The 26,072-nt window shown below is 53.8% G+C and overlaps 2 protein-coding genes across 2 annotated transcripts; one reads left to right on the forward strand and one right to left on the reverse strand.

Annotated features, from left to right (window-relative positions):
• The first annotated feature begins 7,193 nt into the window (after positions 1 to 7,193).
• On the forward strand, positions 7,194 to 16,564 carry CHURC1 (churchill domain containing 1). The gene is made up of 4 exons (XM_048855733.2): positions 7,194 to 7,286; positions 9,983 to 10,118; positions 12,675 to 12,745; positions 16,380 to 16,564. The coding sequence occupies exons 1-4, from the start codon at positions 7,212 to 7,214 to the stop codon at positions 16,470 to 16,472; spliced, it is 375 nt and encodes a 124-aa protein (XP_048711690.1). The 5' UTR covers positions 7,194 to 7,211; the 3' UTR covers positions 16,473 to 16,564.
• Positions 16,565 to 20,700: 4,136 nt separating this feature from the next.
• GPX2 (glutathione peroxidase 2) lies at positions 20,701 to 23,791 on the reverse strand. Its single transcript, XM_048855726.2, has 2 exons — positions 22,740 to 23,791; positions 20,701 to 21,277 (listed from the first exon to the last, which is right to left on the reverse strand). The coding sequence occupies exons 1-2, from the start codon at positions 22,959 to 22,961 to the stop codon at positions 20,927 to 20,929; spliced, it is 573 nt and encodes a 190-aa protein (XP_048711683.1). The 5' UTR covers positions 22,962 to 23,791; the 3' UTR covers positions 20,701 to 20,926.
• Between the last annotated feature and the right edge of the window lie 2,281 nt (positions 23,792 to 26,072).

The following is a 26,072-nucleotide window of genomic DNA, read 5'->3' on the forward strand; positions in this document are numbered from 1 at the left end:
TGGATAGTTCTCTGAAAACATCCACTCCATGTGCAGCGGCAGGAGTCAAAAAAGCGAACACTGTTAGGAACCGTTAGGAAAGGGATAAATCAGGGATGGGCAATAATTTTCACAGGGGGGCCACTCCACGAATTTTGGTAAGTCGTCATGGGCCGCGCATTTCTACCATATTAATGGAGGGGGTGCAGGGTCTGGGAGGGAGTTTGGTGCAGGAGGGGGCTCGGACTGGGGCAGGGGATTGGGGTTCAGGAGGGGGTGCAGAAGGGGGTTCTGACCTAGGGGAGAAGTTTGGGGTGCAGGAGAGGGTTCAGGGTCTGGGAGGGAGTTTGGGTGTAGGAGGACGTTCTGACCTGGGGCAGGGGGTTGGGGTACAGGAGGGGGTGCGAGGTGCAGGCGCTGGCTGGGAGGTGCTTACCACAGATGGCTCCCGGCCAGCGGTGCAGCAGGGCTCAGGCAGGCTGCTTGCATGCCGTGGCCCTATGCTGTTCCTGGAAGTGGCTGCGGCCGGCTGCTGCTGTCATGTCCCTGTGAGCTCCTTGGGGGGAAGGGGACAGTGGGTCTCCATACGCTGCCCATGCCCGCAAGCACCACCCCTCCATTTCTGGCCAATGGGAGCTGTGAGGACAGTGCTGGGGGCGGGGGCAATGTGCGGAGCTGCCTCCCCCTGCCAGGAGCACGCAGAGACGTGCCAGCAGCAACCAGCTGCTTCCGGTATCGGTGTGGGGCCACGGCAGCCAGGCAGCCTGCCTGAATGCCCCACTGCACCGCGGGACTTTTAGTGGCCCGGACTCAGAGATCACGAGGGGGCAGAGGAGGCCGGACAGAAATGTTAGTCATGGCGGGCTGGACAGAAATGTTAGGCGGACCAGATCCGACCCACAGGATGTATTTTGCCCGCCCCTGGGATAGATAATAAAATATCATAATGCAGCTATATAAATCTGTGATACGCCCATACCTTGAATATGGGTCCCATCTCAAAAAAAATATATTGGAATTGGAAAAGGTACAAATGATTAGGGGTATTTTTCCCGCCCCTGGGATAGATAATAAAACAGTAAATATCATAATGCAGCTATATAAATCTGTGATACGCCCACACCTTGAAAATGGGTCCCATCTCAAAAAAAATATATTGGAATTGGAAAAGGTACAAATGATTAGGTGTATGGAACACAGCTTCCATATGAGGAAAGATTAATAAGGCTGGGACTGTTCAACTTGAAAAAGAGACAGCTAAGTGGGGGATATCATAGAGGTCTATAAAGTCATAACTGGTGTGCAGAAAATAAATAAGGAAATGTTATTTACCCCTTCACATAACACAAGATCCATGGGTCACCCAATGAAATGAATAGGCAGCAGGTTTAAAACAAACAAAAGGAAGTATTTCTTCACACAACGCACAGTCAACCTGTGGAACTCATTGCCAGGGGATGTTGTGAAGGCCAAAACTATAGCAGGGTTCAAAAAAGAACTAGATTAGTTCATGGGGGATAGGTCCATCAATGGCTATTAGCCAAGAAAGATGATCAGGGATGCAACACATGCTGTTCACCTCTGACTGCCAGAAGCTGGGCATGAGCGACAGGGGATGGATCACTTGATGGTTACCTGTTCTGTTCATTCCCTCTGGGGCACCTGGCACTGGCCCCTATCGGAAGCCAGGATACTGGGCTAGATGGATCATTGGTTTGACCTAGTATGGCCATTCTTATGCTCCTATGTTCTTATGCAGCTAACCAAAAATTGTTTTGAGTCAAACAAAACATTTCATTTCAATTTTGGTCATTTTTACATGTTTTTGATGGTTTTAAAATACAATTAAAGGAGGTTTTGAAACTTCAGACTCAGAATGTTTCATTTTGAAAATGTCAAAACAAAAGTTCCAATTTTTTCAGCCTTTTCTTGTTCAGGATTTTTTTCGACTGAAACAAATGGGCGAAGCTGATGTGAATTCCCAGAACGTGTCAGTGTCGCGCAGTCTGCATGTTTTGCTGGAAAAAAAGTTTTGGATGAAAAATTTTGCCTGGCACTGCTAGCCATTAGGGCAGCCAGCTCTCTTCAAACCAGAGTCCTCAATGGAATAGCTCCCCTGAGGAAGCGTTAGGGAACACGGGAGGGCTGAAATGTAATTAGGAGGAGCCCTCTCATTCTCTCATCTCTGAGCATCAAATTCTCGCCTGTATGTTTCTAAAAACACACTGTCAGAGACAGTAATGACAGGGTAGGGATGCCACTGACTTCACCATGGTCTTCCTAGAAACCCTATCAAAGGGCATCCTGACTGACCATGCACTGGTCATCACATCTTGCTGCAGCCAGGAGCTGGTACTAGTGTGTGGAGAGGTCAAGAACTCTGTCCCACAAGCTTAACTCTGCCCCCTGAGGCTGGCAAAAGTGATTTAGCCATAATTGGGGGTTCTGTTTTGGAGGGGTTTATTCATTTCATTTGGGGAAGGTCAGCAGGTTCTGAGTTCTGTGTAGATGTCCAAATATATGGGGAGGTTTTTTTGGGGGGGGGGGCAGCTTTCTCTTTGATTCTGTAACAAGAAAATATTTATCAGGTCCGTCCCAAAATTCTTGCCTAAACAGGATGTATTTCAATTTGTATTCCATATATAAAAATAACCAACATGTTAGTTGAAGCTTTGTATCCTTGTTATCGAACGCCTGGTTTAGCATTCATTGCTTTCGTTCCCTAGTGTGTTTTCACAGTATTGTTTCAAACAGCCCTACGTTAATGTGCACTAGGGAACCCTTAGTGCACACCATCAGGATCTACACACAGAAACTAATGCACAGCACCTTGTGCTTTAAAAATCACACCCCTGTAGTCCGCATTACTGCTCCATGGAGACAAGTCCGTGGAGACAAATCCTACACACCAGGGAGCAGGACATTATCTATGGAAACAAAGTGCAGTGGGGAAGGCGTGAAATTGAGTAGCCATTTGGTGTTTTTCTGACATTTATAGGCTAAACACCAATTCCATTTTTTTGGTGTCTGGGCTGTCTTATCAGTGTTTCTTGGTCAAAATCACAAGCCCTAGCTATAATAGCAGACATGAGGAATGACAAAGTAAATGTGCCATCTGATGAGTCGTTTATTCTCTCATTGCTCTGCGTGCCCTTCACGGCATAAGAGACAGCTGTACGGACTGGTGCAGAGATTAATTATGGTCAGTTGTCCCAGCCCACACTGCAACCTGAGAGGTGCATGTGCAGCCAAAGGGATCACGAACCCCTCATTTCTGTGCAGAGTTACATGGATTGTGCAAACAGAGGAGCACAATGCTTTCTTCTTGCCATAGGGATTTGAAGCATATATCATAGTGCATTACAGGGCAGATTTCGATCAGATCTCTGGACCGAGTTCCTCTGGGCCATGTCCACTGGCTCCTCACATGGCTTTGAGGGGCACTGGGTGCTGCCAGGGGTTCTCTGCTCAGTTTCCTCCTCTGGCTCCCTCATGATTAACCTCATTTGAGGCCTGGGTCTAGTGCAGGGGTGGGCAATAATTTTCATAGGAGAGCCACTCCATGAATTTTGGTAAGTCGTCATGGGCCACACATTTCTACTATATTAATGGAGGGGGAGCGGGAGGGAGCTCCAGGCTGGTTCAAAGTGTTGGGGTACAGGAGAGGATGAGGAGTGTGGGCTCTGGGAGGGAGTTTGATGCAGGAGGGAGCTCCGGTCTGGGGCAGGGGATTGAGGTGCAGGAGGGGGCTCTGACCTACAGCAGAGGCTTGGGATGCGGGAGGGGGTGCGAGGTGCAGGCTCTGGCTGGGAGGCGCTTACCACCAGTGGCTCCAGGTTGATGGCGCAGCAGGGCTCAGGCAGGCTGCTTGCACGCCGTGGCCCCACGCCACTCCCAGAAGTGGCTGCGGCTGGCTGCTGCTGTCACGTCTCTGCACGCCCCTTGAGGAAAGGGGGGCAGTGGGTCTCTGTGCGCTGCCCGCACCCGCAAGCACTGCCTCTGCAGCTCCCATTGGCTGGTTTTCTGGCCAATGGGAGCTGTGACGATGGTGCTGGGGGTGGGCAGGGGAACACAGGGGAATGCAGAGATGTGCCAAGAGCAGCTGGCCACTTCTGCAAGCACGTGGGGCCACGGTAGGCAGGCACTACCTGGACTTTTAGCAGCTTGGACTTGGAGATTGCGACGGGGCAAAGGAGGCCAGACAGAAATTTTAGTCATGGTGGGCCAGACAGAAATGTTAGGCGGGCTGGATTTGGCCTGGGGGCCGGATTTTGCCCACCCCGGTCTAGTGGTTTCCTGCCCTTTAGCTGAGAGGCCAGGCCTTTAGTCTTGAGTGGGCTGAGCCCTGTCTTTCCCAGTCCTAAGAGAAAAGAACAAGGAGTACTTGTGGCACCTTAGAGACTAATAATTTTATATGAGCATAAGCTTTCGTGGGCTAAAACCCACTTCATCGGATGCATGCAGTGGAAAATACAGTAGGAAGATATGTATACACAGAGAACATGAAACAATGGGTGTTGCCGTACCCACTGTAACGAGAGGGATCAGGTAAAAGGTGAGCTATTATCAGCAGGAGAAAAAAAAACAGTAAACCTTTTGTAGCGATAATCAGGATGGCTCATTTCCAACAGTTGACAAGAAGGGTTGAGTAACAGTAGGGGGAAAAATAAGCATGGGGAAATAGTTTTACTTTGTGTAATGACCCATCCACTCCCAGTCTTTATTCAAGCCTAATTTAATGGTGTCCGGTTTGCAAATTAATTCCAATTCAGCAGTTTCTCGTTGGAGTCTGTTTTTGAAGTTTTTTTTGTTGTAGTCTTGCGACTTTTAGGTCTGTAATTGAGTGACCAGGGAGATTGAAGTGTTCTCCGACTGGTTTTTGAATGTTATAATTCTTGATGTCTGGTTTGTGTCCATTTATTCTTCTACATAGATGTAGAAGCCCTCTACACCAACATTTCACACAAAGATGGACTACAAGCCGTCAGGAACAGTATCCTCGATAATGTCATGGCAAACCTGGTGGCTGAACTTTGTGACTTTGTCCTCACCCATAACTATTTCACATTTGGGGACAATGTATACCTTCAAATCAGCGGCACTGCTATGGGTACCCGCGTGGCCCCACAGTATGCCAACATTTTTATGGCTGACTTAGAACAATGCTTCCTCAGCTCTCGTCCCCTAATGCCCCTACTCTACTTGTGCTACATTGATGACATCTTCATCATCTGGACCCATGGAAAAGAAGCCCTTGAGGAATTCCACCACGATTTCAACAATTTCCATCCCACCATTAACCTCAGCATGGACCAGTCCACACAAGAAATCCACATCCTGGACACTATGGTGCTAATAAGTGATGGTCACATAAACACCACCCTATACCGGAAACCTACTGACTGCTATACTTACTTACATGCCTCCAGCTTTCATCCAGACCACACCACATGATCCATTGCCTACAGCCAAGCTCTAAGATACAACCGCATTTGCTCCAACCCCTCAGACAGAGATAAACCCCTACAAGATCTCTATCAAGTGTTCTTACAACTATAATAACCACCTGCTGAAGTGAAGAAACAGATTGACAGAGCCAGAAGAGTACCCAGAAGTCACCTAATACAGGACAGGCCCAACAAAGAAAGTAACAGAAAGCCACTAGCCGTCACCTTCAACCCCCAGCTAAAACCTCTCCAGCGCATCATCAAGGATCTACAACCTATCCTGAAGGATGATCCCTCACTCTCACAGATATTGGGAGACAGGCCAGTCCTTGCTTACAAACAGCCCTGCAACCTGAAGCAAATACTCACCAGCAACCACACATCACACAACAAAAACACTAACCCAGGAACCTATCCTTGCAACAAAGCCCATTACCAACTCTGTCCACATATCTATTCAGGGGACACCGTCATAGGACCTAATCACATCAGCCACACTATCAGAGGCTCGTTCACCTGCACATCTACCAATGTGATATATGCCATCATGTGCCAGCAATGCCCCTCTGCCATGTACATTGGCCAAATTGGACAATCTCTACGTAAAAGAATAAATGGACACAAATCAGACGTCAAGGATGATAACATTCAAAAACCAGTTGGAGAACACTTCAATCTCCCTGGTCACTCGATTACAGACCTAAAAGTCGCAAGACTACAACAAAAAAAACTTCAAAAACAGACTCCAATGAGAGACTGCTGAATTGGAATTAATTTGCAATATGGATACAATTAATTTAGGGTTGAATAAAGACTGAGAGTGGATGGGTCATTACACAAAGTAAAACTATTTCCCCATGTTTATTTTCCCCCCTACTGTTACTCAACCCTTCTTACCAACTGTTGGAAATGAGCCATCCTGATTATCACTACAAAAGGGTTTTTGGTTTTTTTCCCTCCTGCTGACAATAGCTCACCTTAACTGATCACTCTCGTTATAGTGGGTATGGCAACACCCATTGTTTCATGTTCTCTGTGTATATATATCTTCCTACTGTATTTTCCACTGCATGCATCCGATGAAGTGGGTTTTAGCCCATGAAAGCTTATGCTCAAATAAATTTATTAGTCTCTAAGGTGCCACAAGTCCTCCTCGTTCTTTTTGCTGATACAGACTAACATGGCTACCACTCTGAAACCTTTCCCAGTCCTCTGACTCTAGGGGAGCGGGCTTGCCACGCCTTTGCTGCTGAGACTTCTACTGGAAGAGGAGCTGGGGCGGCTGTTAAAAAAACAAAAACAGGGATCGGGGCAGGGAAGGGGTTATGGGTCACTGGTGCTGGCGGGGCAGAGCCCCTCCTGCGGCAGCTCTCCGCACATGTTAAACACACACAGAGACACACACCTGAAAGCCCTGCTTCAGCCTAGCTACCCCACCCACCTGCCTGAAGCCACTCTCCCCTTGCACCACCCTGGCCTGGCCCCACAGGCCACACCCCACTGCCCACAGGCCACGCCCCATTCCCAACAGACCCCGCACCCTGACCCTGCAGGCCGCGCCCCACTGCCATAGGCCACGCCCCCTCATCCATAGGCAACGCCCCACTCCTCCAGACCCCACCCTGCTCTCCTCAGACCCCACCCTCGGCCCTGACTGACTCCGCAGAGCCCAGCTCCGACCCTTCGGGCCACGCCCACCCCTCAGGCCACGCCCACCCAGCCCCACGGCTCCTCCCCGGCCCCGCCCCTAAACCCTCCCAGGGCTGGCAGCTCTCGCGAGACGCGATGCTCCCGGAAGCCGGAAGTGGCGGCGGCGGCGTCATGTGCGGGGGCTGCGTGGAGACCGAGTACCCGTCCCGGGTGAGCGGGGCCGGGGCTTGTCTCCCCCCTCGCCCCGGTTCCCTGAGCGGGGGCTGGGAGCCCGGACTCCTGGGTTCTCTCCCCAGCTCTGGGCGCGGGTTGGGGTCTGGTGGGCTGGAGCTGGGCTGGGAGCCCGGACTCCTGGGTTCTCTCCCCAGCTCTGGTCCGGGGGTGGGGTCTGGTGGGCTGGAGCTGGGCTTGGAGGCCGGACTCCTGGGTTCTGTTTCTGACTTGATACCTAGGGTGAATCATGCCCATCTCCCTCTGTAAAGTGCGCTCCTCTTCCCCCCCCCCCGCACCTCCTGACCTTCTGCCACAGCAGTGTCTATCCTCAGGCCAGGGTGGGCTAGAGGCTGCCCTGGGTATCTTTGGCACCCAGGGGTGCTTCTGGAAAAATTTGTATTGTGGGGATGCTGAGAGCCATTGAACCGAATTGTAAGCCCTGTATGTGATGGAAACCACTTCAAGCCAGGGGGTGCGGCAGCAGCCCCCGCACCCCTAGTTCCAGCACCTCTGGATGCATCCTGTGTGCAGCCCAGGGGGTAGTCCTGCTCCCTGCTGGGTTTTAAGAGTGCATAGCATGGGGCAAAGGCAACGTGAAGCTGCCTAAGAGATAGGAAATAATACTGCAGACAATGCAGTGCTGTTACATAAACCAGCCATGCCCCTGCCTCTGAGATAGTGTTACCTTGAAAAAGATAGAGCAGAAAGAACAGGGTACTGAGATGGTAACAAAAACAATGGGGGCATAGAAAGACTGCTCTGTGAGAAGAGACTGAAAAGATGGGACAGTTTATTGTGTTCCCTTTTATTTAACTCCTCTCTAGAGATATCCAAAAATATTAATGATGAGAAGGCAAGTCAGGCTCTTCTTTTAGTAACACAAGAACAAAGGTTTCAGAGTAGCAGCCGTGTTAGTCTGTATTCGCAAAAAGAAAAGGAGGACTTGTGGCACCTTAGAGACTAACAAATTTATTTGAGCATAAGCTTTCGTGAGCTACAGCTCACTTCATCAGATGCATAAGCTCACGAAAGCTTATGCTCAAATAAATTTGTTAGTCTCTAAGGTGCCACAAGTCCTCCTTTTCTTTTTACAAGAACAAAGGAACAACCAATGGAGTTGAAATACAATACATTTAAAATTATAAAAGGAAATAATTATGCTTTATCGAAACCTGTGGAACTCATTGCCACAAAGTGTTGCTGAGATCAAGAGCTTAGAGGAATTCAAAGAACTAGGCACATTGATAAGGAGCTCATACACAGTAACAGTAGAACCTCAGCGTTCCGGACTGACCAGTCAACCGTGCATGTCATTTGGAGCCAGAAGTATGCAATCAGGCAGCAGCAGAGACCAAGAGAAAGCAGTACTGTGTTCAATGTAAACAACTAAAAATATAAAGGGAAAGCAGCATTTTTCTTCTGCATAGGAAGGATTCAAAGTTGTATTAAGTCCGTGATCACTTGTCAACTTTTGAAAAAACAGTCCTAATGTTTTGTTCAGGGTTACGAACATTTCAGAGTTACGAACAGCCTCCCTTCCTGAGGTGTTTGTAACTCTGAAGTTCTCCTGTACACTGACTTTTTTTAAAGGGCATAACAACAGTAAGACTAACTAGTTCCTATGTTGCATAGTGCTTTCCAGCCATAGATCTCAAAGCAGGTCAGTATCATTACCCCAATTTTACAGTTGGGGAAACTGAGGCACAGAGATTGACATGACCTGCCCATGAGGGATATAAGCCCTCATGTTTCAAGGCATAAGTCGGTCACTAACTGACTGGGTTATCATGAAACTCCACTCAGGGGAAGGTTATTCCCGAATTGGCTACTGCTGGCTTCCTTGCAGTTGTCTCTGAACTGTGTGTTACTGGACTAGATTCCCCGCTGACTCTGGGATGACATTTCGTATGTTTTTGTTTACCTCTGTGTTCTTACCTCTCCTCACTCCCCTCAGTTATTCCAGGCTCATTGAATCTACCAATCTAGTACTGGGCACAGACTCTAAAGCAGTTCCCATCAGAGCGAGATCCCTGTGCCAGTCAGGGAAGGGAAGCAGAATCAGCCAGCAGTATTTGCCTGCCAGGAACGTTTGTGTATATGTGATTTGTTGGACATGGTGGCTCCAAGACCCCCTGGTGTGATGACAGGTTTCAGAGTAGCAGCCGTGTTAGTCTGTGTCCACAAAAAGAACGCCATAGAGATGGCTCCATGTTACGGGGGCATTCTGAAGTACCGATGGCTTTCTTGCTCAGTTGATGCCTTCCTGCTCTTGGCTCTGAACACTCTCTCCTGCTGGGATCACTGCAACACCTTTTTTCCCCCAAAAAACACTTTTTTTAGGTACATTAAAAAAAAAAGTAAACCATTCACTTTTACACAAGCTGGCTGGTCCCAGGTCATTGCCTCCAGAGTAACAAATTTTGCTAAGATTGCAGTATTGTCACCCTTCCCTTTGTTCCTGCTCAGGGGCCTGCAGGGAAACTCTGTTGTGTCAATTTGCCCCCCAAACTCCCGCATACTTGTAAGTCTACTTTCTGGAGCAGGGGGGCACGCCCTACAGTTTGGGGACCACTTCCCTAACCCTTGCGTGTGCTGTCAATAAATACAATGTTGGGACAAATTGAAGCGGGAGGGGTGGGTGTTTGGCAATAACATAGAAACGGAGGTGGATAATTTTCCTCTCAATTTTGTAGGGGAACACCTGCCTGGAGAACGGATCTTTCCTGCTCAACTACGTGGGGTGTGTGGAGTGCAACAAGAGGGACTTTGTGCTGATTGCAAACAGAGCAACGGAGGAGGAGGATGGAGAAGAAATCATCACTTATGACCGTAAGGAGGTCCCCTTGTTTGTCTCATCAATTGAGTGTGCGCACAGCCACAGGCTTTAGGAACCTGAGCTGCAGAGGGGTGAGGTGTCATGTTTTTTTATTATTATGCCTATTGTGGGGAGAGAGAAAGTTTAGCACTTGATTTGAAAAAGTTACCAGACCTCTCTTGGCCAGAGGGTAGTAGGAGAGCTGTCTGGGGCTCCCTAAAGAAATCTAAGTCAGTGACCCAGGTCCCCAGCTGCGGGGAAGGAGAAAGTTGCTGAAATTTCTACTTTGCTGCTATCCTGTGACCTTCCTCGTGGGCTCCACTTTCACTTAAGTCCCTGGCTGGAAAGTGTCTAAGGCCTTGTCAAAAGTTGTACGGCTTAAATTATCCCAGTGGGGTTCCTATACCAGTTGCTGGGGGTTAAAGACAAATTCAAAATTACCAATAACGCCCACATTTCTAACCATGACCAACAGAGGAGCCATTGGAATAAACTTCCAAGGGGTGGCTGCTCCCTCTTAAAGGCTTCAGATCCAGGCTGGAGGCCTTTCTGGAAGATCTGCTTTAGCCAAACGCAATTTACTGGGCTCAGTCCAGAGAGAACTGAGTGAAATTCTCTGTCCTGGGCTATACAGGAGGTCCGATAAGATGATCTAATGGTCCCACCTGGCCTTAAGCTAGGAATCTATGAATAAGGGCAAAACCCCCTAGTGTGGATGCAGATATACAGATACAAAGGTGTTTATACCAGTGTACCGTGTCTCTACAGGAAGGGGAAGGATCTATTCTGGTATAACTGTCAACATGAGGGGTTGTATCAGTATAACTATGTTGGTTAAAAAAAAAAAATCACATCCCCTAGCCAGCATAGTTACAGCAGCACAAAACCTGTGTGATCTGGCTACAGCCAGGTCAGCATGTGCTTAACTGTTCTCAGAATCCAGGCCTGAGGCTGGAGCTCCCCTCCCCACTCCAGTGCTGGAGGAGACTCTGCTACTCTATGCTCCCCCATCACCCCCCAACCTCCCTGCTGCACTGCTGCTGAGACTCCAGAATCTCTCCCCTGCCTCCGTTTGTGTGTCATCCTCACCTGTGATTAGCTCCAGTGTCTGCCTCTGCTGCTGCCCACTGCCCCCAAGAAGCCTCTACCTGAAATTGATGTGATTCTGTGATCAGCTTCACTGATACTCACAGGGTTGTGAACAGCTGCTGTGAAACTGACCAGAGTCTTGTGAATGTCAGTCTACTGCCAACTGAGGGGCAAACTCAGGGAAGGAGCTCTGTATCTGTTCACATTTTGCAACCATGCCAGGTTAATGTTTTGTTTTTAGAGCCTAAATTCTCCAGCAATTGATAGCTTAGCTCTCCCTAATCACCAAAGTAAACCTCCTGCTTGCCTCGTGTGTGTTGATTTTTTTTTAAGCCAGGTAAAATGTGAGGAAAGAGAACTGAAGGGATGTGAAGAGAGAGAATGGGGTTGTTTTTGGTTGTCAGTATCACTGTGTCTCTTTAAAAAATGCAGGAAAGGGTTCTCAGTTTGGCATTTATTAGTGTATGTTACATTTACACTGTTTGGAGTGAATGGACAATTCCATCTGCATTGGTGCTTGTGGAAGGCCCTATATTGACCTCCCTCTGGATTCTAAAATCCAGTGGCAATCCTGACTTCTCTCTCATCCCCTGCCTGGACCCCGACCACCAGGGAACCATCTGCAGGACTAAGAGAGTCATTTGCCCTCGCCCATTCAGTGCCTTGGCCTCCCTGCTGAGACTGAAGTGCAAATGGGTTTTGCAAGGTGGGAGCTTAGCTTATGCCCCTCAACTCATTTCACAGAGGCCTACAAATAGCCACAAGCTGGAAGCAATTTCTGCAGGATTTGAATGGCCAAGTTAATGACTTTAGTGGTTCTCCAGCTAATTGCAGCGTCAGAGCCATAGTTGCGCTCAAGCTTGCATAGATTAAATAAATGTGCTTTGTAGGATGGCACAGGAGATGAGTTGGGAATGGTTAAAGGTGGCATGTTTCCATTAGTCCCCTGAGTTTATACAGTGCATTTCCCCAGTGATTACAGGTTTTGGTGTAGGTGACCCAATGAGCGTGCTGCTTTGGGGAATATCAAGGAGTGAAAGGTCTCCTTTTCTGTTCAGCATCCAGGCTCCGGTGGTTAGAAAAATTGACTACTTTTGAACTATTTGCCCTGCTCCCAGCTAAAAATGGGCCTGGCCCGTACAATGAAGGTGAAACCTTATGTAGTAAAACAATTTCTCCAGGCATTTGTGGAGCTACAAAATACAAGTTTTTTATTGCTTTGGTAAATTCACAAATGTATTAGAAAACTGGGGTGGATCTAGCCGGGGGGATCCAAAGATATTTGGCTTTGCCTCTAAGATGACCGCTGCCCTCTTGGACCAGGAGGGCTTTTTGTCACTGACCCAGGATAGCAGGTCCTTGATCTCAGATCAGTGCAATTTTCAGTCAAAAGAAATAAGACTTTCCCTGCCCCCAGGTTGTGGTAAGTGAGGTCTCCCTCCAAGCAGGCGATCCTTGTGAATCTCTGGTTTTCGTTCCAGATGTGTGTAAGAATTGTCATCACATGATAGCCAGGCACGAATATACATTCAGCGTGGTGGACGATTACCAGGTATGTTGTCTTGCACACTGTCATGGAGTCCCAGGATCAGTGCTACGCCCCCAGCTTTGGAACCAGCCCTTCAGCGTGCTGGACCCCCAAGGGGGTCTCACTCTTTCTTCAGGGTGGGCCAGTTGGCTTCACCGCCACCTTTGCAGCTCCAGCCCTCCTGCTTCACCCCCTGAGCTCTGCCCAGTGAGTCAAGCTGAGCCAGAGCCCTGGGAGAGACTTGTCCCCTCTTCAGGGACCATGCACCTCAGCAGTATTTGCGGTGACACTCAGTGTTGTCCAAACAGCCGGGTTCAGTTGTCAGCTGTTACACAGCACAGGAGGGCCGTAGGTGAGCACAGAGAAACGAAGGGTAAAGCATGGCCCAAGTCCATCCTGCTCAGCCCAGAGCCCAGCCAAGCTATGGTGAACCCCTTTCAGGCTCTGTCTCAGTCTGACCTCCGTGGTCTGTTCCCAGGTGAGAGCCCCAACCCCTTCCCACAGCCAACTCCTAACCCCACCTCCCGCCTTCCTGATCTTTTGTTCTCCAGCTGGAGGGTTTGCTCAGCCTCCCTGCTGAGAGGTGGGAGAATCCATCCTCCTCTGGGGCGCAGGTTGCTAAGTGTCCGTGTCCCATTGTCCTCTTGGATTCTTCACTGATATGGAGTGAGCCTCAGCCAGACCTTTTTAACGACCCATTCAGGCTCAGATGGCTAAATGCCATTCATGCTTCTGTCTCTTAACCTGCCCTGAGAGCAAACAGTCCTGTTTCCCTACTGCATTGCCATGCAAGATATAGGGGAAACCGAGGCACACACAGGGGGCATAAAAAGTCACTGAAAATTCCCACTTCATCACACACGCATGTACACAGATCAAAAATACGCACACCTTTATTCCCTCAAACGAATGCCCCGAGATCTGGAAAGCCCTGGGAGTGATGTCACAGAAGCACAAGGAACCCCAGGATCGCAGCAGCCAGAGCAGACAGTTCCGCTTTGTGGGTTTCCATCTGGAGGTGCTCTTGGTTTGTAGGGTTCTGCAGGCTACTGTTGCTACGGTACATGTGAGCTTGTGCCCTGTGCAGCCCACGTGCTGCTTCAGCTAGGAAGCTAGGGGAGGGATTCAAGTCACTGCCCAACCTGCTGTGCTTTTGTAGGGCCAGCTTCACTGTAAAATGTGGCTTGACTTTCCAGCTGTGGATTCCAAGCTGCCACAGCTGCATTTCCACCCGCTGGGCATGGTGCCCAAGTTAGGTGATGGGTGCATGCCGCTGATTAGCATCTCTCCAGCTCCCGACACTTTGGGCTAATCTGGCACCGTCGGATCAGGCAAGGGGACATCCATGCAATGCGAGGGTTGAGATTCTGTATGCTCAAATGGAGCCTGGCTCCCGTGCATGGATGTAGCATTTAGCACAGTGATTCTCAAACCTTTGCATTGGTGACCCCTTTCACACAGCAAGCCTCTGAGTGCGACCCCCCCTTATACATTACAAACACATTTTTTGTAATTAACACTATTATTAATGCTGGAGGAGAAACGGAGTTTAGGGGTGGAGGCTGACAGCTCGTAACCCCCCCCCCCCATGTAATAACCTCACGGCCCCCTGACGGATCCAGACCCCCAGTTTGAGAACCCATGATTTAGCATGAGTGCCTACAGCCCTAGCTTTCAGTTGGCATTTTGAAAAGCACCTCAACTTAGGAATACACATTTCATTGCAAGTCAGTGGGATTAGGGAGGGGGTTTGCAGTTTTCAAAAGCACTTAAATGACATTGACTTTTAATAGGACTTGGGGTCCTAACTCCCTTAGGCTCCATAGAGAATTCCAGCCTGAGTGCTTTAGGACCCGATGCCATGGGGTGCAGGGCTGAGTACCTTCCACCCCGCATGAAGCGCTGCAGAACTGAGGGTGCGCAGGACCCTGATGAATCGGTGTTTGAAAGCAGACACACAGCAAGGCCATGGGACAATTGCTGGAAGAACCACCGCTGTTAATTTCTTCTGCACAGGAAGGTCCGCAGGGGTCTGCAGCCCCAGTCCAGCCTAGGAGGCAGAGCCAGACCCCCGAGCCTCTGGCAGGATGGGTGTGGCCTGACCCCTGTCCTCGCTAGTTGTGTTCTCCCTCTACCTCGGCAGCGGGTTTTATTAGACCTGCCTGCAGAGCAGTAGGTGAGATGACAAGGCCGGTGGAAGCAGATGGGGAGGAGGTGGTAGTGGAAGCGGGGGCTTCGCGGGCAGACCCTGGCTCGCACCTGGACAGTCAGCAGGGCTTCGGAGCAACAAGGGGAGCCATATTATTACAGAGTTTCGCGATGGATTGGCATGGAAGACAGGCGTTGGGCACAGTCCACCAACCGGGGCTGCGGGACCATTCCGAGACGCTCTGAGATGCAGGCATGCGTTAGCCGTCCCTTCAGGCTGCCCGCTCAGGGGGCAGAGCAGGGGAAGGCTGATGGGGCCGCTCTGGGTCTGAGGTTCCTGAACCGATGCCTCCGCAAGCTGAAGTTCAGTGCATTTCTGTTCCAAACCTGCAGTTGCTGGAGTGTGCTCCCATTGTGGGTGCCATTTGCCCTTTGTAACCTCCAGAGGGAGCTAGCGGGCTTGGAGGGGCGTGGTTTCAGTGGCCGCTCCCTGGAGGCTGCTGCTAGCTGCAGCCCTTGCACTGCCAGGCCCTGATGCAATGCTGTGGGGTACCTGGAGGCCTCTCTAAAGCTGATCCCTGCTCCGCTTTCTGAGAGGCTGGGCTGCTGGTCCATCTTAGGAGCTTTCGTCTGATATCGGCCCTGGTCAGCGCTGGGCAGTCCCAATGTCTGTGTGTGGGAGCCCTGGGGAGAAACCAGAGGGCCCTGAAGGGTCTGGTCGCCAGTAAGGTCTTTCAGAGCTTGCACTCACTCAGGGCCAGGAGCCCAGTCCGTCTTTCTGGCTCTTGTGCACAGCAAAGCTGAGTGATAGTGGGGAGGCAGGTTTCCTACTGCCACAGCTATGCTCTCTGCAGGCCAGTCTGGGCACAGGACTTTCCTTGATCTCTCAGGCCAGCCTGCATGAGTCCCTTTCCGGCATGACTCTCGGTTGGGCGCCCTGCTGTGCCGCATTGGAAGGGACTGAACGCTGTGTCACCATGTGGCAGTGTTGGCATCTGCGCCCCCTTGTGGCCTACTGTGGCATTGCTCATCTGGGCTCAGTTTCCCTCCAGGTCTTCACTGGTCAGCAGCCATCTCCAGCATGGTCTGGTGCCATGGCTGCTCAGCCCTCCATCAAAGCTCTTCCCCTGCAGAGGTAGCCAAGTTACAAAACAAATACAAGGAACTCAGAAAGGAGGGTCAGCTGGGGCTGGACCCCCATTCTACTCAGGGTCCCTTTTCTCGTTAACACTTGCCTGGGCTCCCAGCTTCAGACCCAGCCCCCCTTCCCTCAGGGAGGCCCTGACCTGCACCCGGTGAGAGCTGGAGATCTGCTTTCCCCGCCCCCAGAGCTGGGCTCTCCCCCTTTTAGCTCCTCCCTCCAGGCCTGAATCTTGGCCAGGGTGTAGGTGCATACCCCATCTCACGCCCACCCCCGGGACAACGGAGTGTCGCAGCCTGGATTCCCAGCCCTGCATATGGAAGCGAGCGCCCCCTTGCCCCCGTGTGAGCGCCCTCTGTCTTGTTGCAGGAGTACACCATGCTGTGCCTGCTGTGTGGCAGGGCCGAGGACTCCATCAGCATCCTGCCCGATGACCCTCGCCAGGCGGCCCCCTTGTTCTGAAGCTGCCGCCATGGGTTTGCGTCCAGCCTCGCCAGGCTGTTGGCAAAGCGATGGCGGGTTACAGTCATTAAACACGTGCCCTCTGTTGTGAACGTGAGTCGCCCCACGGTCCGGCACACCGCTCCTCCCCAGGCATCAGAGAGGCTCAGGACCCCGGCCCCCGCCTGGAGGAATGAGCAGGGAGGGAGGTGTAAGCCAGGCTGCCTGGAGAACTGGTACTGTGGTGGGGAGCATGCTGAGGGGGAGGGAGTGGGACGGTCCTTGGCACAAACCAAGGTAACAGCTGCTGTCCTGTCCACGGTGCCTGGTCTGGGATCCCGCCCCCACCCCCTGGAAGGTAATTTTACAGCCGGGGCACTGCGTGGATCTATAGTTTGTAATGAAATTAGAGCTGGCTGATATAGTAGCAGAGCCCCCCGAGGTGCACCCTAGCGTGCCCCCCAAAGGAGTCTGGAGGCTGGTACACCTGCTCTCCACCCAGCTGTCCCTGTCTCAGCTATTCCGCAGTCACTCGGATTCCTCCCCCACGCCGTGGTCCAGGACCATGCAAACCGGGCCCAGGTTAGAGCCGTATCAGGAAACTTGCTGTGGCCAGGCTGCTTGAGCTAACAAGCAAGACTTGTTGCCTAGGACCTGTAGTCTCCCTCTGAATGGAAGGGGAAAGTGGCTCCAGATCGCCTGGCCAGCCTTTGCCGAGGGGCATCCCATGCTGCTGGCCCTCCCGGGGGTGACCGGCTGCAGTGTGGTGTTCCCCTTCAGGAGAAGAGCACAGCAGACAAGTTGTTCGTGTGCACAGGTGGGCAATAAACTGGGAGTGCTCTGGGGCAGCAGTGGTGTCTTCCTAGCTGTCTGTCCCGCGTCTAGCAAGGTGGGGCCCCGATCATGGCTGGTGCTGCTCCAGGCTCACGGAACGCCCAGCCCTTGGGGAGTGGGGATTTCTCCAGGCTCATCCCAGCAGAGACCTGCTGTCCTTTATAACCCGCTCCTCCGCTCTGGTGGGGCCCTCTGGTGAGTCAGCCCTTCTGCTGCCTATTGTCACACTCACCGGTGGGGCAAAGAGCGGGGCCTGTCGATTGCAATGTTTGCTGGCTGTAGCCTTGCCAACCCGGGGTGCTATGGAAACATCTGCTGGGAGACCAGCGGCCTGGTGCAGAATCCGGATCGCTTCCCACGAAGCCCCAGAGGTTTGCTCCTAGGCCAGGTTCCGGGCTAGACTGAGTGGAATTCCTGGGAGGGTTTTCACGGGGCAGTCGTTCATGACAGGATGGCGCGGGGCTTGCTGGGCTGTTTCCTGTGCCCCCTGGCAGAGGAAAAGGGGCTGTGCTGAGGGAAGTGCCCATACCTGTTCCAGCCTGGGGGGCAGTGAAGTGGGTGATGTGTCACCAAAGGAAGCCATGTGGATTAGACCTAGCTGGCTCCCTGCCGCTGTGGTGACAGCCATGCCGCACCCCTGCAGAGGAAGTGAAGGCACGGCAGTGCAGAGTCTCCTCTGGCCCCGCACCCTGAGGGGCAGCCAAGGCCAGGCGTTTCTGTGCTGCCCAACGGGAGGGCCCTGCATGCGCTCTGCCAGTGCAACTGGGTGCTTTTGCTTGGCTTTAATACGGAGCGCCTTGCTGGGGCTTTTCCTCCAGGCTCTGTACGGAGGAGTCTCAAGAAGCATCACACACACACACACACACACACACACACACCCCGTTACAGCTGGGACAGCTGAGGTGACAAGCAGGAAAGTGACTTGTCAAAGGTCACCCAGGAGCAGCGCCAGGGATCGCCTGGAGAGGGGTCAGAAGAGAGACCAAGGAGGCTCTGAGGGCTGCAGCCCTGCCTGACTGCGAGTGACTGAAGGAGCCTGGGTGGCCTAGTTTCTCCAGGTGGCTACCTGGGGAGGAGATTTCTGCTGGAGGCCTCTGTCGCCTACCAGATGCCGTCAGCGCAAGATCCAGGGGCCAGGAGCTGATGCCAGACATTCAGACTAGAAAAAAGGGCAGAATTTTAAGAGGAAGGGGAATTGACTATTGGAGCAACTAGTTCTCCAGCCCTTGGCATCCGTAAAGCCAGCCTGCGTTGCATGTCTGAGCAATGGACTCTGGCTGGGCTGGGCTGGCTGCAGGGAGCTTGGGTCTCTATTACACAGGGGGACAGATTGGGGGAGGTGAGGTCTGACCTTTAATATGACTGACCCCAGGTCTGCTGCAGCCTGGTGCTCTCACCACTAGGCCGTGCTGCCCGGGAGCACTGTGATGGGAGGCAAGTTGTTAAAACCCCTGACCTCATTGGGAAAATCTCAGTTGCTGATCTGGGGAGCTGCCCAGGAACCCCGATTTCTGCCAGCAGGAAGAGCAGCCCCCTCTGCCTGCAGGACAGAGCCTCTTCCCATGGGAGCAGGTGGGCTCAGCAGCTACAAGCCTGCCTTCCCCTCAGCTAGTGCCCCCTGACAGGGGGAAGGCAGACTTGTAGCTGCTGAGCCCACCGGCACAATTCACTCCCCCGCTGCAAGCTCCTTTCCTGAAACAGAGGCTGGGCCCTGGCCAGACTTGCCCCTAGGGGTGTCACTATTATGATAGCACCCAGAGGCCCCTGTTGTGCTAGGTGCTGCACGTACACAGTGGGAGGTGCTGTTTTCCCCAAAGGGCTCACGCTGAAGGCAAAGGGGGGGGGAAACTGAGGCACTGAGCAGGGCTGTCACTCTGCAGCAGAGCTGGGGGTAGAACCCAGGTCTCCTGAATGCTATCCCAGTTCCCTAGCCACTAGACCATGCCACAGCTCCCAGCGAGATGCTCTCATGACTCCCATCCTAGGCATGGAGCCACCTTGGCTGCTGTGGGCTGTGGCTGGAGGCAGGGCGGGGGGGGGGGTGGCAGCAGGGACACAAGTTGAGTTGCCTTAGCTGGTGCCAGGAGCCACCCAGGCCCCTGATTTGGGCAGGGAATCTGCGCCTCAGGCTCTCTGTGGCGTCGCTGTGTGGTCACATCTGGGGCAGCTCCCTCCCAGCAATGGGCTCAGGCTCTCTGCAGCCTCAGGCAGCATCAGTCCCACTCGGGGCGTGTTTTTTGAGGCTCTGCACACACAGCAGGGCTGGGGCTGTAATTCTGCATTGACCTAGGGAGTGGAGCAAGAAACGAATCCCTGGGCTGGGGCGGGCGAAGGGGGCCCGGCAATAGGCTCATTCGGACACGGGCAGTTCCCCCCATCCCTGAGAAGGCCAAATGGGCCCCGTGGGTGACAGGGCAGCTCCAGGACTGATGCCCCCCTGTGAGGGCTTGTGGCCTGGAAAGCAGCTGCTCCTGATGCTCCTGGAAGGCAGGTCCTCAGCTGTCGAGACTGGCAGAGGAATGAAGAGCCCATGGGAGGAGGTAACTTCCTGGTCCCTTCCAGTGGGGGTGAGGGGAGAAGGCAGACAGACTTCCCCCCACAGAGGTCATTGCTGCAGTGCTTTCCAAGGAGGCCAGGAAACAGTAGGAGGCAGCAGGGCAGACCCCCCCCCCCACTTCCCAAGCCACTTGTCAGGGGGCTTCCTGGATTGGGGCACAGCGCCCCCGCCCAGCCTGATGCTTTGCAGAGGGGCTGGGTTTGCTGTCGGGGACCCCGCACCATCCCCTGCAGCTGGGGCTGTTCCCAGAGCAGCACACAGGAGTTGGGTTTGCCATGGGACACGGCCCCCAGGGCATGGCAGAGGGGCGGGCTGCTCCCGGGGCATGGCAAAGGGGCGGGTTGCTACGGGGCATGGCCCCCATTGCAGAGGGGTGGGTTGTGCAGCACCCTGCGGTCTTTGCCGTCTCTGGGCCCCTGCTCACAAAGAGCTGTGAACCTGCTTTGCCACGAGGGGCACGTGTCCTCTCAGCCATTTTAATGGGCGAGGCCCTTTTAGGCAGGAGGAATATTGACACTCACTCCCTGCTAGCCTCAGTGATGGGCAGCCCTGTGCCCAGCTCACTGCCCTGGGCACCCACCACTCTGTGCCGGGCTCCCTCCAATACAGCCCCCATGGGCACTCAGTCCCCCCACACACACACATCCGCTACCTCCACAGCAGCGAGGGCTCAGGTCCCTCAGCCATCACGGTGGAGGCTGGGACAAGACCGAGGGCCGAAGTGCCCTTGCTGTCTCCGCGCATCACCCGGGAAGGCTGGGCCTCCCTGCTCGGGCCAGGGGGAGGCAGTTGACACTGTTGTTCTTGTGCCAGGCTTTGCAACAGGGAGCAGGGGTAGAAAATACGCAGAGACCCAGCTCCCTTCAGGCTTGTTTATTGGACGGTGCCCAGTGCCGCGGGCCGAGCGTTCGGTGCCTTTACCCCCTTCGGGCCCCCTCCCCATGTGGTTTAGAAGGGGGCCGTCACCCGGTAAAGCGCTGACGCCGGCTGCAGCGGGCTGAGACTTAGGGAGTGGCCACTGTGCCGATGGGCACCGCGCCCCTCCAGCAGGGGGCGCTGCCGCTGGACTCCCATTACTGCCCCCCTATTTGGCTAGCTTGAGGAGGCGCTGGATGTCGGGCTCGATGGCAATGGTCTGGAACTTGGGGCTGTAGCGTTTGAAGGGCTCCCCCTCGGGCCCCACCAGGAACTTCTCGAAGTTCCAGGAGAGGTCGTCACGGCGCAGCGGGCTCCACACGACGAACTTGGGGTCGCCCATGAAGGCGGAGGGCTCGTCGGCCGGGGTGGGCAGGTGGGCCTTCAGGTAGGCGAAGACGGGGTGCACGTCCTGCCCGTTCACCTGGCATTTCTGGAAGAGGGTGAAGTTGGGCTCGAAGCCGGCCCCAGGGCGCACGTACTTCAGGCTGTTGAGGATCTCCTCGTTGGTGCAGTTCTCCTGCCGGGGAGAGGACAGGGCGTGTCAGGCCGACGGAGTCAAGGGATGGACTGGAGCCCAGCCCTGTCCCGCCGCCTCCTTAGTGACTCATGGATGGTCCCAGCCCCCACCGCGCTGGCCCGGCCTGTTCTGCCACTCAGTCATTATTTGCCTTCCGACAAGCACACTGTGAGGAATGCAGGGTGTGACCAAGATCCCCGCCCTGCTGCCCATTGTGTCCCGAGCTGCATAGACCCCAGCTGAGATCGGGCTGGGGGCATTGTCCTGGCACTGCTTAGACCCTGGCGGAGATCACTTCCCCCCCCCCCCCATTGTGCCAGGTGCTGCACAGACCCGGAGCAAGAGATAGTCCCTGCCCCAGGGAGCCCACAGTCTGAATAGACAAGACAGGCAAAGGGGAAATTGAGGCACGGGGCAGGGAAGTGACTTGCTGAAGGTCACCCAGTAAAGCTGTGGAAGGGCTGGGAAGAGAACCCAGGTGTCCTGTGTCCCTGTTCATTGACCTCCCCACTGGGCCACCATGTGGGAGCAGGGGAAAGATCCTGACCAGCAGCTGGATTGTATGGTCCCAGCAGCAAAGAAGGTTCTCCAGGCAAGAACCCTGCCCTGGCCCCTGGAAGGGACCCAGCCACTCTGCTCTGTCTCTAGCTCCTCTCCATGCTGGTCTGGTTGGGGCAGCCTGGGCCCTGCCCACCAGGCTGCAGCCAGGTGAGATATTCGCACGCTGGGGCCCATCTCCGCCACCTCTAGGGTGGAGCTGCTCCAATGCCCCCCTCTGGGCAGTGCTCTGACTGCCACTAAGAGGTCGTCAAGGAGGCTTTACGTGGGCAGGAGGGCACCTTGCCAGGACAGCAGGAGGCCGGCTGGTAGCAGGGAGCCCAGCTTCAGGCAGGAGCATGCAAAACACATGCTCCATTCAGCACGGACCCACCTGGGCCATTGTGTTTTACAGGTGCAGCTGAGGCCAGCATCAGCTAGTTAAATCATACCCGCCTGTGCCATGCAGGAGGGCACTGGCAGCAAAATCAAAGGGCAGGGTGCCCCTGCCCCACACCCTGGTGCAAGGCAGAGTGTCACTGATGTAAGGGACAGGGCATTGGGCAGCCGATCCCTTGGGTCACTGCCTGGCTCTGAAACTGATCTCTGGGCTGGACTGGGGGCACCGTTCCCATGTCGCCGTGCTGCTGCGTGGCCATCCCAGAGAGGCTGTGCCACCCCCCACGCAATTCCTACCCCAGCGGCCACATGCTCAGGTGAGACACCATAGGAGGAGCTGGGGCCACACACGTCTCTTGTTCCCAGCCCCTGGCTGGCGGGAGCTCTCCAAGCACTGAGCCAGCACCCGCTGCATTCTCAGCACGCTGGAGTGGGCTGATCCTGCAGGGCCTGCAACCTCCAGGGCTCTTTGGTGAGGCAGAGGACATGGGGGGCGGGGGGTGTTGTGTGTGCAGGTGCCGCATACCTGGTAGCCAAACTGGTTGCAAGGGAAGCCCAGCACGACCAGCCGCTGCGGGTACCGGGCCTGCAGCTGGTTCAGCTGGGTGTAGTCCCGCACCGTCGTGCCTCAGAGGGATGCCACGTTCTCAATCAAAACCACCCGGCCCCGGAAGTTGTTGAAATCCACTTTCTCCCCGTGGATGTTGGTGGCGCTGAGGTCGTAGAAGGACTTGGCGATGTGAGCCATGGCTGCAGCTGCACAGTGAGCCTTGCCCGCTGGCAGGTGCTGGCTTAAGGCTCACCCCACGCACCACGTGATCAGCTGCTCCAAAGGTCTCTCCATTCCTGGCACGCTTCAAAGGAAATCAGAGCGCTCACCTGTTAGTGAGCCAGCTCTTTCCAGCCGCAGAACAAAGCAGCAGGTCAGGCCTGCACAGGTCTTGTTGCAAAGCCGGCTAGCGCAGGAAGGAAATTCAGGGCAACCTGATACTCCTGCTAGCTCTCAGTAATTCAAGTCAGTCAGCTCCTCTAGCAAAGACATTGCCCTGGGGACATGCAACTGAGAGGGAAGAATCAGACAGTGACTGGTAGTATGTGCCTTCCACTGGCCCCTAGACATCCTCAGATCAGGGCCCTGTTGTGCCAGGCGCTGCAGATACACAGCGAGAGACAGGCCCTGCCCCAGCTGAGATCAGGGCCCCATTGAGCTGGGCACTGCACAGATGCACAGCGAGAGACAGGCCCACGTCAGCAGCCCCTGCCACAAGTGTTCAAAAATCAGGAATTTGTTTAAAACTTCATGAGATTTAAAACATAACAAGACAACATTTTGGTTTCCTTTCCTTTTTCCTTCTTCTATCTGGGTCCGTGGAAAATTTGCTGACCAAGGTTTTCCATCAGACAAAGCGAATCTGACAAAATGAAAACATTCTGCGGTAACGCCGAGTTCAGTGCCATTGTGTTTAGAACAGAATTGACAGAGCATTTTGATTTTCTCAGAATGGAACCTTTCACTTTTTCATTTTGAAATGACTTTGCTTCAAAATTTGGTGTATTGTGATTTTTCATTTCATTTTATAGTATAACAAAATCATTAAACCCTCTTGTAATGTAAAGATATATAAACAAACTTTTTAAAATGCTTTTAAAAGTCGTCAGAATCGGGGCTGGGCCTCAGGTTCCCTGTCTGGCCCCGCTGCTGCCTTAGGAGGCGAAGGTTCGGCTGCTCTGCACAACACCGCTGGGGAATCCAGGAATCTCTCCCACCGCTGGCACCAGGTCAAATTTCCCCCTTCCCAGGGCTTGGCTTTGCTGGTAACGCCCAATTGAGGGCACAAAGCTAAGCTCTGCTGCCCGTGGCGTTTTCTCTACAGACCTGCCCTGGCTCGCTAGTTCACTGCCAGCCCAGCGCTAACAGTCATGGGAAAGAGAAACAGCACCTTGAGTTGAATTTGCACTTTCCTGCTCTCAGGCCAGACCAGGCCAGGGTGGGAGGGGGTGACCTGCAAAGGCCTCGGGAAGGTTCTAGTCCTGACTGTGCCACTGACCTACTGGGTGACCTTGACTAAGTCACTTAATCCACCCGGTGCCTCTCTCATGAAATGGGGCTGCTCCTTCCCCACCTCCCAGGGGGCGCAGGGGTAACTCTGTGACTGAGGGTGACACACTCAGATACTCTGTGGACGGGGGCCTGGCAAGGCAGTGGATAGATGGGGCTTGTGCCGGGCTTGCATCTGGATGAGGTATTCAGAAGGCCTTAAATAACAGATAGGGGCTGCTGCATGGGCTGCACACTGGAAACTCAGCTGGTGTCTTTGCAATGAGCTGCCGAAAGTCCAGCAGGTGAGAAGGGGGCGGGGGAGGGCCCTCCACTCAGACAGGGGAGAAGGGTTGGCTTGAAATTTCACCCGTGCCAATTTGATTCCAATGGACACAGGGAAGAAAGGAAGTGTGCGTGCAAATGCATGCTTTGCCTTGAGATATGCGCACTCTTGCTGGGCGAGGCAGAGACCCGAGGAGCCCACCGGGGAAACCAGACTGTATGTTCTTGGTCTGTAGCAGTGAGCAAATCAAATGAGCATGTGTAATGCTTTGCATCTGTCGCTCTCAAAGCAAGGCAGTATCATTACCCCCATGGGGAAACTAAGGCACGAGGCAGGGCCTTACCCAGAAGGCCAGTGACAGAGCTGGGACTTGAACCCAGGGCTCCTGAGGCCCAGTCCAGTGTTCTAGCTACTCACTACGCTGCCTCCTAGCGGTAAATTGAAGCTCAATCCTCTCAGGGGTGGGGGGTGGCCCCATCCTTGTCAGAGCCCCACTGGTGTGTGTGTGTATCCATCCGCCCAGGCTGGCTGGGCGCGGCGCCCACAGCAGGTTCTGAGGCTGGCGGGCAGGCGGGCGTCTCAGAGGGCAGGGAGCAGCCCCTGGCAGACCCAGCCCCGGCCCTTGGCGGCTCTCCGAGGCACCTGAGCAGGCTCCTTCCCACAGTGGATACCTTCGCCATAGGCAGCACCCGTAAGTAATAGCTGGGTAGGGAATTGGTGGGGGCAGGGCAAGGCAGGGCCCTGCAACTCGAGACACCTCAGTCCTGCCACCTCCGTGCCTCCATTTCCCCTCCCACCCACCGTCTATGGAGGCTGTAAGCTCTGAGGGGCAGGGCCCGTCTCTCACTGGGTGTCTGTGCTCGGCCCCAGGCCGTGTCTACGTGCTCCTGGAACAGTAGTGGGGGTATTGATGGTAAATGGGGCAGGATGTAATTGTTTATAACAGGCCCCCTGCCCTCCCTCCCCCACCACCGCCTAGCTTCTTCTGGACTCCTCCCGCCGTGCAGCACAGTCTCAGAGAGCCTGACCATCCCAGTGGGGGGCCCTGAGTGGTGCCATTACTGGGCACACGGCCCATCTACTGTGGGCTTCCCACAGCCCCCTTGCTGCCCCTGGCCCAGCAGTGCGCAGATGCCACAGTGAGGGGCACAGCCTCATGGCAGAAGGCAGAGATTAGATTAGACTAGACAGCATGGGAGCTGGGCATGGCCCCCTGGCACGCTCCTCTCCATGCCCCTCTCCTCAGCCCCTTATCAAGTCTCCACACATCTGACCTCTTCTAGCTTCAGGGCTCAGATGTGGGGGAGAAAAAGCTGAGGGCCCTTCCCAGAGCCACCCACCCACTGAGCCAGCTCACATTAGCCAATGCCGCTGATCAAAACTTGAGCAGGTTTTCTCGGGGCTCTCCCCGTGGGGCTGGAACAGGGCCACACTCAGCTGACTGGGGAGGGCATATAACCCTTCAGCCAGGCGGTGTCAGCAGCAACAGGACAGGGTCAGTATCTAGGGCTTCCTCTTCACAATACAAAACAGAA

The sequence above is a fragment of the Caretta caretta genome, chromosome 6 (genome assembly GCF_965140235.1).
Source record: "Caretta caretta isolate rCarCar2 chromosome 6, rCarCar1.hap1, whole genome shotgun sequence".
NCBI lineage: Eukaryota > Metazoa > Chordata > Testudines > Cheloniidae > Caretta > Caretta caretta.

What these genes read in the sequence shown, in the direction of transcription:
- CHURC1 (XM_048855733.2), top strand. Translation starts at nt 7,212, where the DNA reads ATGCTCCCGGAAGCCGGAAGTGGCGGCGGCGGCGTCATGTGCGGGGGC. An exon ending in AGAAATCATCACTTATGACC is followed by an intron (nt 10,119 to 12,674) that starts GTAAGGAGGTCC and finishes TTTTCGTTCCAG; the next exon opens with ATGTGTGTAAGAATTGTCAT. An exon ending in GCGTGGTGGACGATTACCAG is followed by an intron (nt 12,746 to 16,379) that starts GTATGTTGTCTT and finishes GTCTTGTTGCAG; the next exon opens with GAGTACACCATGCTGTGCCT.